The sequence below is a fragment of the Mytilinidion resinicola genome (assembly GCF_010093595.1).
Source record: "Mytilinidion resinicola strain CBS 304.34 unplaced genomic scaffold BDZ99scaffold_4, whole genome shotgun sequence".
NCBI lineage: Eukaryota > Fungi > Ascomycota > Dothideomycetes > Mytilinidiales > Mytilinidiaceae > Mytilinidion > Mytilinidion resinicola.
This window is the reverse complement of record NW_022985440.1, coordinates 1,463,965-1,476,496: the sequence shown is the minus strand read 5'-3', so window position 1 is coordinate 1,476,496 and position 12,532 is coordinate 1,463,965. Positions and strand designations below refer to the sequence as shown.

The window sequence follows — 12,532 nt, the reverse complement described above, 5'->3', positions numbered from 1 at the left end:
CTCTTGCCTTGTTGCAGAGCTTCACTCACTTCACTCACTTCACTCACTTCCTCCCTCTTTGCTCCACCACCAAACACAAGCTCCACCACCAAACACAACGCCATCAACAAACACAACCGCAACCATGCCGGGCGGAGGAGTTGTCCCCATCAGCGGCACGACTGATGTCAACCGCGTCGAAGCCCCCGTGACTGTGCGCGCGTACCTCATTGTCGCCTTTGCTGCCTTTGGCGGTATCTTCTTCGGGTATGACACTGGCTGGATGGGAGGTGTTCTTGGAATGCCCTACTTCATCAAGCAGTACACCGGCAAAGAGTATCCCGCCGTCAAGTTCCCCGGCGACACCAGCAGCGATGCCTACAAGGCCTACAAGGACGCCTTCAAGGTCCCCGCGTGGGAGCAGTCTCTCACCACCTCAATTCTGTCCGCCGGTACCTTCTTCGGAGCCATCATTGCTGGTGACGTCGCCGACTTCATTGGTCGCCGAACCACCATCATCATGGGCTGCTTCATTTTCACCGTCGGTTGTATCCTCGAGACTGCTTCCACGAGCATCGGCGTCATGGCCGCTGGTCGTATCATCGCTGGTCTCGGTGTTGGTTTCATCTCTGCCATTGTCATCCTGTATGCGCCTCCCCATCCTCGTCGTCTGTCGCAATGCTAACAATCGCAGGTACATGTCTGAGATCGCGCCCAAGAAGGTCCGTGGTGCCGTCGTCGCCGGATATCAATTCTGCATCACCATCGGTATCCTTCTCGCCAATTGCGTTGTGTATGCCACCCAGAACCGCAAGGACACTGGCTCCTACCGTATCCCGATTGCTGTCCAGTTCCTCTGGGCGATCATCCTCGGTACCGGTCTTGCTATCCTCCCAGAGTCCCCACGTTACTTCGTGAAGAAGGGTAAGCAACAGGGATTTCATCTATTCACATGTTCGTACGCTAATCACGTGCAGGCAAGCTCGACAAAGCCGCAAAGGCACTGGCTTCTGTCCGCGGTCAGCCCATTGACTCCGAGTACATTCAGGATGAACTTGCTGAGATCATTGCCAACCACGAATACGAGATGTCCATCCTGCCGCAAACCACCTACCTTGGTGGCTGGGCCAACTGCTTCAAGGGCAAGATCACTGACGGATCATCCAACATCCGCCGTACTCTTCTCGGTGTTGGTCTCCAGATGATGCAACAGCTCACTGGTATCAACTTCATCTTCTACTTCGGCACCGTTTTCTTCCAACAGCTCGGCTCCATCTCCAACCCCTTCTTGATCTCCTTGATCACCACCCTCGTCAACGTCTGCTCTACCCCGGTGTCGTTCTACATTGTCGAGCGCTTCGGTCGCCGAACCCTCCTCATCTTCGGTTCCGCCGGCATGATCACCATGCAGTTCATTGTTGGTATCATCGGAGTTACCGCCGGGAAGACCTCGGAGCACAACCATGCGGCCGTTAGCGCTATGATCGCTTTCATCTGCTTGAACATCTCCGTCTTCGCCATGACCTGGGGCCCCACTGCCTGGATTCTTGTTGGAGAGATCTTCCCCCTCACCATCCGATCGCGCGGTGTCGGTCTCTCGACCTCGTCCAACTGGTTCTGGAATTGCGTAAGTCAACTCCCAAATACCGTGTTTCAAACAAACAGCTTCTAATCGTCTATACAGATCATTGCCGTTATTACTCCTTACCTCGTCGGCGATGGTCCCCACGATGCCAACTTGGGCGCTAAAATCTTCTTCATGTGGGGTGGTCTTTGCTGCGTCTCGCTCGCATTTGCCTTCTTCCTCGTTCCCGAGACCAAGGGTCTCTCGCTCGAGCAAGTCGACAAGATGTTGGAGGAGTCTACTCCCGCCACCTCGGCCAAGTGGAAGCCCCATTCCACCTTCGCTGCTGAGATGCATATCGCCGAGAAGCACCTCGAGATCCCCATTAACACCGAGCACGTTTCCGATAAGGCTGCCGACAATGTGTAAACAGTTTCTCATGTGATGGAATTTCTAAATGGTTGCCGTGGAGCGAGGTCGATATATCCCGGGGAGTGAACTGGTCTTCCCTTCCCTGCATTGTACCTGGTAGATGGCTTTAGGGTCTTGCCTATCGGACATAGAAGCATAGAGGAAGCATCATCATAATACCATGTCTTTCTTGCTTTCACCTTTGAGACTCTCTGCATTGCATGTGATTATTCATGCGTTGTCCATGTCTCGCCTGTGACAGTGTTGAGAAGTTACACTACTGCCCAGCATTTTTCGTATATGCTGTGCCTCGAGAATCTGTACATGCGGTTGGGATCGGATAGAGACTTGTTTCAGTTGCTGGTTGATGAGGTCGGATTTGGAGTTGAATGCGTTGCACAACGTGATACAAGGCCGGGACCCAGACCCAGCGTCTGGAACAGCTGCAGGAATCCAATACCAAAGCAGCGACCCGCATTCCGGACTTCTAACTTGGAACAGATCATCTCGTCTGGAGGGGAGTACCTGGTCTCTGGGATTTTGATGTGCGGAGCACGTGATCAGACGCTTTGGCCACCTCGGACTTCATCTCATTTTCGCTCAAGATAATCCTCGCGATGGGGACGTCCACGACTCAACGCGACCGTTAACGAATATGCCTCATAACTACGTAGTATTCTAAATTGTGTGGTGCCGTAGCGAGTTGAACTAGGTACTCCGTACTCCGCCTCCGTCCGAGCAAGACCCGAAGGATTCTGGTAACTTCCTAGGCTGAAATATACAAAGGTAGAAACATAGCTTCGACGCATTGACTTCCCTTTCTTTCTCAGAGTGAAGCTTTTCAGAAAGTCAGGTTGTTTATTTCCATATTTCCTGCCGTCGGGTCTTGTGGAACTCAAACGGTTCTTCAAGCCGCGGATGGAGTTAGATCTGGAGTAAGTTGGATGCGTTTTGTCAATCAGACTATCACAAGTCCTCCCAAGTCTATACTGGGTGCTAACACTGTTAGTGCTTGGAATTACGTAGAGTTCTCCCTGGCCAACCCTTCTTCGCAGAGTCAGTAGAATATATAACCCAGCAAAGCAATTACTGGACATTGCAACAGGTGACAGACATCCACCCACGCTGCCGTGTCACGCCATACTTCACGTATGACCTGCGCACTGTTATCAACGTTGTAGTGAGGCACCAAGCCACGTTCGCCACTAAGAGCGGTGCTTACTCTACCGTTGACGGGATTACGATTGACCTGGCCCAGCTCAACACCATTGAGCTATCCCCTGATAGCTCCAGCTCCTAGATAGGTGTTGGAAGCACTTGGCTCTCTGTATACCGCGACCTTGCGCTCACATCCGCTGGCCTCTCCGTCACCAGTGCACGTGCTGGCATCGTTGGAATTGGAGGCTTCTTCCTCGCTCGGCGGGGGATCCTTCTGGAATTATGGGCGCCATAGCTGGGTCTGCAACACAATCCTCGACTACGAGGTCGTCCTTGTGAATGGCAGCGTCGCTTTCGCAAATGAACACGACAACCCCGATCTCTTCCGGGCCTTGAAAGGAGGCGGAAGCAACTTCGGCATTGTGACGAAGGTCAAGCTTCCGGACTTCAAGCAAAAGCCAATGTACTTGGCTGTTACCTGGTACGAGGAAAATGATCTTGGTGATTTCTTGGCTTCTATGGAGGACTTTACCGCGAAGGCCGAAGATCCTGATGCCAGTCTATTCATGACTGTTGCATGTGACGCACAATGGGGAATGTGTTTCAATCCGATCATGTTCGTCAATACCGCCAGCGATACTTCCTCGTCATCCTTCGAGTCCTAGAGAATTTTCCAAGTGTAGAAAATAATACGGATAATATGGATATGGGAAATCTTAGTGAGATGTTGAGCGATTGTCCTGACAAGAAGTTTAGGCGAGCTTGTTTCTCTTCCCTTTACAGCATCGGTCTCTGGACATCACAACCGTCCTGATAAGGTCTAGGAAAGAGAGATTTACACTCACATTTCGAAACGCCGGATCCGCACCGTTGTAGCACAGCTAGCGTCTCATAATCGTACCTTCATCGAAGGTGCACGCATGATCGCCATTACATTCCAGCCTCTCAGAGGCCGACACCTTTCCTCCTCCAACAACACCTTCGGCCTAGACGCTGAAGATGAGCCCTTAACTCGTAAGCTCTTTAGTCTTCCTTTCCCTTTCAACACTTCTAATCTACCTTACCTGTGTTTGCAGAGCTCCATCCGAGACCACCGTTTCCATGATGAAATGAAATCTCCAGAAAGCCTCGTTCGCAAGAAAGCGGAAGAGGCGAGTGTCTTACACCCGTTTGCCACTGCTTGGAGTACCCCCATGGGATTTCGAAGGCCTAGGTGTAATGTCAAATTTCAAGCAGTGCAAATCGCAGTGCTCCTTGGCTCGCTAGCTACTAATTAGCTGGGCTACTCCTCGCAAGGTGTCAAGTGAGCAAGATTGGAGCCTTCCTCGCTACAATGCCTCGTCATAGAAACCCATACACTTGTTTACCGCTGCATGAGGAGCTTCATAGTGATTTCCACGTTCCGAATAGGAGACAAGCTCGGCATTTTGGACAACTAATAAACTCACGAGGCTATCCCAGACAGCGTTAACAAGGTGTACGCAGATTGGAAGTGTACCCACTGTCCCCGGTTTCTATTAGTACGTTGGAGCCCCACAGGCAGTGGCAGGAAAGTGTGCAGATACCTATGGCAAGGTACTGTATAATGGAGCAACACACAACAGGCAAGAACGATTCAGTAATAACAACGACGAAAGAAACTATACTCGGCCACCTCTCTCAAATGACAATGCTACATCGCAAGGCTTATCCTATCGTTAAACACCACATACCACCCCCTCATTGATTCATGCACTTCTAAAATGGCTTACCAAGGCTACGTCCAAAACTGGTGCGACGCATGCAAGACTACAAACTGCCCACTAAAATACCTCGCCTTCCACGACAAAGTGCTCTGCTCCGACTGTAAGTCTCCCCTACCTCCCCATCACAACTAATCCCAACTAACACGAGCCCTAGGCCGAAAAGGGCACATCTGCGACCTTGATCCCCCCTACGAGCACACCTTCTCCAAAACCCGCCTGCACGCCTTGGACCCGAACAGACGACTCAAATGGATGGCTCGTTTCGCCCGCCAGCTCTCCGCCGACACCGTGATGCACAATCTCGCAACCCCTGACGCGATCAATGCAGAGGGCTTTATCCGCCGCATCTGCCCCGCCGTTGTCAAACACGCACTTTGGATTGTCCTCTCGTCGGCTTTCAAAGCTATCGGACCAGGGTTCGCGGTCGAGGGCCAGACGAGTGCAGAATGGGTGCTCCGTCCGCGCGGAGGGAGAGCGCTGGTGAGGTTCACGGTGTCGTGAGTGCTTCGTGCCGAGCGGGAGCGTTGGATCAGGGTGTGTGTGTGTGTGTGTGTGTGTGTGGATGGCTGCTAATTAGGGATATGAAATCAGGAATTTCCCTCCCTGGCGCCAGCGCTCCGTTGGAGAAGGGATGCGTGGGTCGCTGCTGTCGTCCGGGCTCTTGGACTTGGATGCTTGGGAAGTGTTCTCTTCCACTTCGACGCAGGCAGATACAGAATGGAGTTACCACCCGTCGGCGGTGGACACTCCCTCCTCGGAGGATGAAGCGTTGGTACTTGAGCTGCAGGGGAAAATGAAGGCGGAGAAGTGGCAGGCGGATTGGAAAAAGGCAGTGGAAAGCGGAGAAAGGCCAGTGGTCGCGCACGGCTTGTCATTAGCCGACCAGTTGGAAATGTCTGGAACTGGGAGGAGCTTCACCGGCATGGATCGCTTTCTGTTCAACGTCTCTGAACGGCTGGATCTTTGGATATATGGAGGGTCGAAGACGCGGGTGTTCGGGGACCCGCCGTCCTATCCTTGAGGGTTATACAATGCCTCGTCATAGAAATCCGTACACTTGTTTACCGCTGTGTGAGGAGCTTCATAGCACTTTCAGCGTTCCAAATAAGAGACACTCGGTAGTTTAGACAACTAGTAAACTCGTGAGGCTAACCCAGACAGCGTCAACAGGCTGTACACAGATAGAAGTGTATCTGCTGCCTCTGGGTTCTACAAGGACGTTGGAGCCCCACAGACACGAACAGTAAAGTGTACGAATATCTACGGCAAGGCACTGTAAGAAGACACCGCCGTTTCAACGATGGCTTGGAGGATTAGAAAGGACTGAAGTTGGTGTAATTCGTTCGCTCTAGGCAAATCTATTTCAGTTCGAGTGTGATTAAGGGGGTCCCGAAACACCATAATATTAACTACCAACTCCAACAGCATTTGTAAGCTTCGCATTGTTACTCTCATGAACGAAAAACCCGCCTTAGATTGTCCCCCGCTCTGCATGAAATCCCCCTCTTTTAACGGTTCCCGCTGTCATATGCATATACCCCTAACACAAGCCCACTTAATTTTAGATCACCGTTCCATACCAAAAGCCAGCCGTGGAATATGAAATGGTAGTCTGAGCTAACACTGTCTGGGGTGGCCTGGGGAGCTGTCAGGTGTGTTAAACTTGTCGTTTTCGGATTGGAAAGAACATACCAGGGAGCCTAAAGCAGTGCTAGGAAAAGTGTACAGAGGTGCTAGGCCATAAGTCTGGGCACGCGGACTAATCACTTCTTGACTCCAATCTTGCTCACTCAACACCACTGTGAGGAGCAGCCCAGCTAGCAAGCAGCCAGGCAGTTGAGAGGCAGTCTAATTCGCACTACTTGAAACTTGACATCGCATGTAGGTTTTTGAAATTCCATAGGGTACCCCAAGCAGTGGTACACGCGTGTGCACAGACTTATGACCTGTCACGGTCGCATGCAAGAGTCAAACCAGTTTATAGGAGTGAGTGCGGTTAAAAGTTTCCTGTATTTGCGCCGTAGCGTTGAGATCGGTCGATCTATATATGGGTATCTAACGAAAGACAAGCTCGTCGTCGTTGGTGCCAACGACAAGACTCCTGAAATACCCTGTCTCGTTCTGTCTCTAGAGTCTAGAAGACTAGAATGAAGTCGCTACAAGCGAGAGAACCATGCATCAGACGCTGAACCCATCAGCGAGCACCTCAGCGCCATTCCCAACCCACCACATAATCGTCAAACTCCCCAAGCGAAGCGCCTACCCGTGCAAACGCCATAGCCAAAAGCCAAAAAGAGTTCAAGGGGCACCGCCACTCAGAAACACTCCATACCACTCCCCTCTCCACGCCCCCCTCAACGTCCCACAAACCTATTCCCCCTAATCTCACTCCCTCCCAAACTCCTCTTCTCCTCTCCCTCTCCCTCCCCCTCTCCCTCAACCCCCCTACTTCCCCTCACCGCCCCCACAATCTCCTCCCTCTCGCTCTCCTCGCCCCCCTCGCTCCGCCCTCCCCTCCACGGCAAGAAGCTCATTGTGCGTTCGTTCCAGCACAACCCCCCGCGGCTCGGCAGATGCCACCGCGCGATCCCCATGCACGCCGCGCTGAGCACCAGACACGCGCCGCTCCACATCTGCACGGTGATGTAGTCCCTATACCGCTGGACCAGCGCGCCCGCAATAACGGGCCCCGCGAGCGCCGGGACCGCGGCGCCGCTGTACATCATGCCGACCCACTGCCCGAGGCGCGCGTGGGGCCCAAACGCCACGTCGGTGTCGTCGTCGAGGGCGACTTGGCGGAGTTTCTCGAGCGCGTGGGGCGAGAGGGTGGTGGGGAGGGTGTTGAGGGCGGCGGTGTCGGAGTTGGGTATGAGGTGGAGGGAGGGCGCGCGCGAGGTGGAGACGCAGCGGGAGAGGCGCATGCGGGCGAAGCAGTTGGCGAGGATATTGGCGACGCCTGCGGGCGGCAGGCCGATGACGGCGCCGGAGAAGGCGCCGAAGAGGACGCAGAAGGCGATGGCGTGGGTGGTGGAGGCGGCGAAGGTCCAGAAGAAGAGGATGAGGAGGGCGCAGATGAGGGTCGTGGCGATGTGCATGTTTAGGGGGCCGAATCTGGAGGGGGGTGGGTAGTGTTAGCTTTCGGTGTGTTTGTGTTGGATGGAAGTACTGGATGCTTACTTGTCGCTAAGGAAGGCCATGATGAGACGTCCGCAGGTGCTGGATCCGTTCATGATGCTTAGGAGCCAGAAGGTCTGGATGGGATCTTCGTGGCCTGATGTCTTCGGCGGGCTCTGTGAATTTGCGGCACCGAGACCGTCACGGTAACCGAAGTTGCGAGTTGCTGCCCACTAAGGAGAGAGAACTGATGTTAACTTCGGAGTGTCTCTAGCGGATAAGGCTAAAGTTGACTGACCTCTTCCAAGTTAAAGAATACAGGGTAGAATCCACCGAAGAGGAACGCGATCGATATCATGTACCAGCAGAAGGCACTGTTCTTGAATGCCGCGGTATCAATCCATGTTCTCAGCTTCCGGTAGCTTTGTGGTCGTGGATGTTCGTGCTGTGGATCGGGAGTTGCGAAGATGAACGAGAAGAATCCCGTGCCAGCTGCGACTGCGGCTACGCATCTGACGGCGTTGTTAAACCCAAGGATGGCAGTGATGTATCGTATCATTACTGGGTAGACGACGCCAGCTAGACTCGACGTTATCCTCTGAAGTCCTCGCGAGGAGAGATATTGGGTTGAGGTATTAATCGAGAGTTGAGAAACTTACCAACACTCGCACCACAGGCTACAAACCCAACAGCCAGCCCTTTGCGGCGAGGGAACCAGGTAGCAGCAACTAAATATCTCATAGTCAGTGGCTATGGAACCATTGTTGCGATGCTTTGTAAATACCTTGAGAGCTAGTCACAAAGTAGCAAGCCATTCCTAGCCCAGTGGTGAGACCCTGAGTGAGCCAGATGAAAGCATAATTTCCTTTCGCACCCGTTTCGGCCGGTACCGCAATACTAAGCATCATCAAACCGAACGGCACGAGGAAAGCGCCCGTGCCGATGACCACGCGGAAGTGTCCAGCATCGAGCAACCTCCCCACGGGCGCGGAGAAGAGCAGGACCAAAAACGACTGCGTCGAACCGATCAGGTTGAGTGCCAGTTGACCACCGGCCTGGTCTTTCAGCGTGTGGCCCATGTAGTAGGAGGCGAAGGTTCCATAAGCGTTGACGAGGCCCCAGCTGTTGAACATGAGGAAGAAGCATCCGAGCCAGCAGAAGTAAGCTCGCCAACTTCGTGGCCAGTTGATCTCCATGCGAGCGTCGGCACACGTTTGGCTCGCTGCCTCGACAAAATCCATCGTAGCGGTCGTGCTCGACATTCGAAGGAAGATTTTCGTTTCGTGTTACGGCCTCGGTTTTGATGGTCAAATATGACGAATGGACTGCATCAAAGCTGTATAATAGCGCCAATAATGAAATATACCGTAATGCGAAGGGGTTTCAATGGAGATGAATGGGCCCTTGTAATAATGGCGATTTTGAAAGTAGACTTGAGGGATTTTGATCAAAGAATGAATCTTGGGCAGATTTTTGGATATGGCGGGGATATATAGCCACTAAAGTTAGTGGGGATCAGTTGGTATCTATAGAATTGGCGTGCTTCATGAGTTAGTGACGTTATGTGGGAAGATGATCAGGCTCATTCGTCACGGAGGAAACCCAAGAAGCGCCAAGACGAGAATCTAACCCACCCTCCGCTACGTTTCATTTTGTACGCCGTAGGGAGCAGATTAATACGAGAGCTGCCAAGCTAGCGGGGAGGTGCTGGTAGTCTGGCCAGAGATAAAAGTGTGGTCTACCAATGGAGTGCTGGCGGCCAGTCGCGGTACCACGGTTCCCCCCTTTCCAGAACAATCAACCACGACATTCCGTTGAGACTAGGTCCCATGAGGAGCATCAGAGAGTCAGATTGTCCCGAGGAGAACATTGACGTAACCGGAAAGGGGTTTGGGCTGGGGCTCCGCCTCTGCCTAGAGAGGCTCCAAGAGTTTTGTGCCCGATGGGTGATACAGATACGTTCGGCAAGGAGGCGTCGCCGCTGCGCATTAGCGGAGCGGGAGGGCCCGCAATCGCTTGGCAAGCTGGCGGAGTGTACGGCGAAGCGCAGCCGTGTGGAATTCTGTCGTCCGCTCGCTCAGCAGCTCCACCGCAAGCGGGTAGGAGGCTTCTTCCAATCCGCTGAGGATCGATGCAATCTCCCGTCTGTTTTCTGTTCACCCGCATCTATAGGCGTGTCTAGCTCTTATTTCTGGAGCAATCCGGAGCGATAGTGCGACGAAAAGTGTAGGCCTGATGGGATTTGTAATTTCTAGGCATGATACATGCAACTTGGCATGGGAACACACATATCAGGGTGCTAAAATGAACGCAGAGATATGTGGCAGACTAGGCAGGGAGACGAAAAGGAAAGATAACGGAGACTGCAAAAGCATTGAGTAGATATACTACCATGGAAGAAGCAATCCAAGGAAAATCATTGAGTTGTCGATTGCCTGAAAAGCTTGTCCCACGGCTGCCTCGTCACCCGGAGGGCTGAGCCTTTGAGCCAAGGGAAAGTACGTCACATTGAGATCTGCCATCTCAAAGACCCGTGGCAGCGGATGCAAGCGAGCTGAAGAATTGCGGTTCTGGAATCGGGTGGATTTGGCCACGCTCGGTACAGCCCCCTGACGCTGATGCATACAGGTGTTCCGGACCGACTTGGAAGCGTCGCCAAGATGCTGTACCAGGACGATACTCAGCGCCAAGTACAGACAGATGAACACGTCTCGGTATTGTGGTTGGAAATACGGACACGTTCCGGGGCTTCCTGACGGCAGGATTGCAACTCCATCTCTGGCTCCCCGGCGAACTCTAATTGATCTTTCCGAGATACGCCCGGACGATCTTCTGAGGCAATAAAGCCTTTCTTTGTCCGGTGCTCGCTTTCAAAGGCCAGGAGGGTCATCCATGGAGTTTTATCCAACAATCGTTTCGAACAATGATTCGTGAGGTCCACTCTAGTGAAGACCGATGACTAGCATCGAACAGTCGGAAGAAAACGTCACCATGCCTCGTGCAGGAAAATTCCACTCACTGTTATCTATCTTATCAGCAGGATTCCGGGGAAAGAGATGGGCATCCGATACCGGTGCCGGGTACATAGTCTTGCAGAACTCGATGACAACGTCGGAACAGTTCTTGCAGTCCAATATAGTTAATGCTTGTATAAACAACAGTCGTTGCAAACCACTTCGACATGTCTGAAGCATCCTATGTGTCAGCAGCCACATGTCCTAGGGGTCGACCAAATACTTCACGTACCACGTGCCTAGCTCTTCATCTGACTTCTAAGATGCAGGTTCCGGGCGCCAATGTGATGCTCCTATGGCCGCTCGGCTGTCTAGAATGCAATATGTTCGCCGAGAAGTCTGGAAACAACCTTGGACGCCGCGAGCGCTCTGGCGATAGTAACAGATCAGTCTCTTTACGAGCCTAGCGCCAAAAGAGAGTTGCGGCAGTGCTACAGCAGCAACCTATTACAGAGGTGCGGAGTCGGGTCAGCAAGATCAGCCCTGAGAGAAGCGTGAGGGCGAGGCGTGCATGTCGCGTGACCAGGTTGTTTTCCAGATTCTGTAGGCGATCTCGCCACATGGGAAGAGAATGAGGAAAACTTCTTCCAGGCTTCAGAGTCAGACGTGTACGAACGTGGCAAAGTGTAGTTGTCTATGTTTATGAGTTGTGAATTGAGTCAAAGGTATTAACTACTCCAGCTATTCAAGCCCCTGAGTAGTTGTCGCTCCATATACCGCAGCGAAAATATAGAAGGGCAATCCCTTCAAATAATCAGTATTAGACCCGCAAATCGGATTCTCCCAAAAGCATGTGAACGCCGGTTGCCGAAAACGCTTCAGATAATCAAGGGAAGCATTTCGCGCTGTGCTGCTAACCAAGCATGAGATCCTAGTTCCGATCCCGATTTTGGCCCCGTTATATCCCCTTGATAGCTACTGTCCGCTCCGAGTTGAGCTTGTCCGCGTTCCGCTCGTGGCTCTCTTTCTTGCAATCCTCGAGCCCCTCGCACTTGTGGTCCTCTAGCAGGCGGTGCTTCCCGCAGAAGTGGCCGGAGCAGAAGCCACAGTCGCCGACGATGCGCTGGGCCGCGTCCTTGCAGGTTTTGTAGCTGCACCGGATCTTCTTGGGCGGCATTCCGCCACGCAGAGGTAGGGCCAGGTGTAGTGTCGCTTCCCTCGCAATGCTGTAGTCGGCGAGGGTAGACTCGGAGTCGCAAAGGTGCTTGCCGGCGAAGACGAGGCGGAGGTCTGACGACGGGAGGTTGGTTCGCAGTGCGAGCAGCGAGCGGAGAGTGGATATAGAGGTGTTTGAAGGGACGGTGAGTGGTATTGCTGCTGCTGGTTAGCCGGATGAACGGAGCTGAGGCTGCTGGAGGGTACTCACTGTCGCCTGCAATGTTCTTGACGAAGATCTGCATTCTCTCTTCGGACTCGGCGAGGGACGAGGCCGACGAGATGGAGGAAATGCTGTTGGAGCGAGGCATGGCGGCGAGTAGAGGCGTGAGTGTGAGTGAGGGAGCGAGGCGTGCTGTGATGACGACAGGCGTGGTGGCGCTGTGAGCAGT

General features: G+C 53.1%; 6 protein-coding genes across 6 annotated transcripts; 2 read left to right on the top strand and 4 right to left on the bottom strand.

Annotated features, from left to right (window-relative positions):
• Positions 1–124: 124 nt before the first annotated feature.
• Positions 125–1,972, top strand: BDZ99DRAFT_486150 (high affinity glucose transporter RGT2; the record flags this gene model as incomplete). Its single annotated transcript, XM_033722758.1, has 4 exons — positions 125–624; positions 674–903; positions 957–1,606; positions 1,664–1,972. 4 exons carry the CDS (start codon positions 125–127, stop codon positions 1,970–1,972), a joined length of 1,689 nt encoding a protein of 562 aa, XP_033581153.1.
• Positions 1,973–4,536: 2,564 nt separating this feature from the next.
• BDZ99DRAFT_232864 (uncharacterized protein) lies at positions 4,537–5,401 on the top strand. The gene is made up of 2 exons (XM_033713531.1): positions 4,537–4,957; positions 5,012–5,401. The coding sequence occupies exons 1-2, from the start codon at positions 4,855–4,857 to the stop codon at positions 5,356–5,358; spliced, it is 450 nt and encodes a 149-aa protein (XP_033581152.1). The 5' UTR covers positions 4,537–4,854; the 3' UTR covers positions 5,359–5,401.
• On the bottom strand, positions 5,402–5,925 carry BDZ99DRAFT_232865 (uncharacterized protein). The gene has a single exon (XM_033713532.1). It carries the CDS (start codon positions 5,730–5,732, stop codon positions 5,445–5,447), a length of 288 nt encoding a protein of 95 aa, XP_033581151.1. The 5' UTR covers positions 5,733–5,925; the 3' UTR covers positions 5,402–5,444.
• Positions 5,926–6,848: 923 nt separating this feature from the next.
• Positions 6,849–9,233, bottom strand: BDZ99DRAFT_554543 (MFS general substrate transporter; the record flags this gene model as incomplete). Its single annotated transcript, XM_033727130.1, has 5 exons — positions 6,849–7,968; positions 8,035–8,204; positions 8,270–8,550; positions 8,631–8,699; positions 8,756–9,233. 5 exons carry the CDS (start codon positions 9,231–9,233, stop codon positions 7,212–7,214), a joined length of 1,755 nt encoding a protein of 584 aa, XP_033581150.1. The 3' UTR covers positions 6,849–7,211.
• A 1,521-nt stretch (positions 9,234–10,754) lies between these two features.
• Positions 10,755–11,287, bottom strand: BDZ99DRAFT_232768 (uncharacterized protein). The gene has a single exon (XM_033713530.1). The coding sequence runs from the start codon at positions 11,184–11,186 to the stop codon at positions 10,914–10,916; it is 273 nt and encodes a 90-aa protein (XP_033581149.1). The 5' UTR covers positions 11,187–11,287; the 3' UTR covers positions 10,755–10,913.
• Positions 11,288–11,883: 596 nt separating this feature from the next.
• BDZ99DRAFT_516793 (AN1-type zinc finger protein) lies at positions 11,884–12,451 on the bottom strand (the record flags this gene model as incomplete). Its single annotated transcript, XM_033725105.1, has 2 exons — positions 11,884–12,299; positions 12,352–12,451. The coding sequence occupies 2 exons, from the start codon at positions 12,449–12,451 to the stop codon at positions 11,884–11,886; spliced, it is 516 nt and encodes a 171-aa protein (XP_033581148.1).
• Positions 12,452–12,532: the final 81 nt, after the last annotated feature.

What these genes read in the sequence shown, in the direction of transcription:
- BDZ99DRAFT_232768 (XM_033713530.1), bottom strand. Translation starts at nt 11,186, where the DNA reads ATGTGGCTGCTGACACATAGGATGCTTCAGACATGTCGAAGTGGTTTG.
- BDZ99DRAFT_232864 (XM_033713531.1), top strand. Translation starts at nt 4,855, where the DNA reads ATGGCTTACCAAGGCTACGTCCAAAACTGGTGCGACGCATGCAAGACT. An exon ending in CAAAGTGCTCTGCTCCGACT is followed by an intron (nt 4,958 to 5,011) that starts GTAAGTCTCCCC and finishes CACGAGCCCTAG; the next exon opens with GCCGAAAAGGGCACATCTGC.
- BDZ99DRAFT_232865 (XM_033713532.1), bottom strand. Translation starts at nt 5,732, where the DNA reads ATGACAAGCCGTGCGCGACCACTGGCCTTTCTCCGCTTTCCACTGCCT.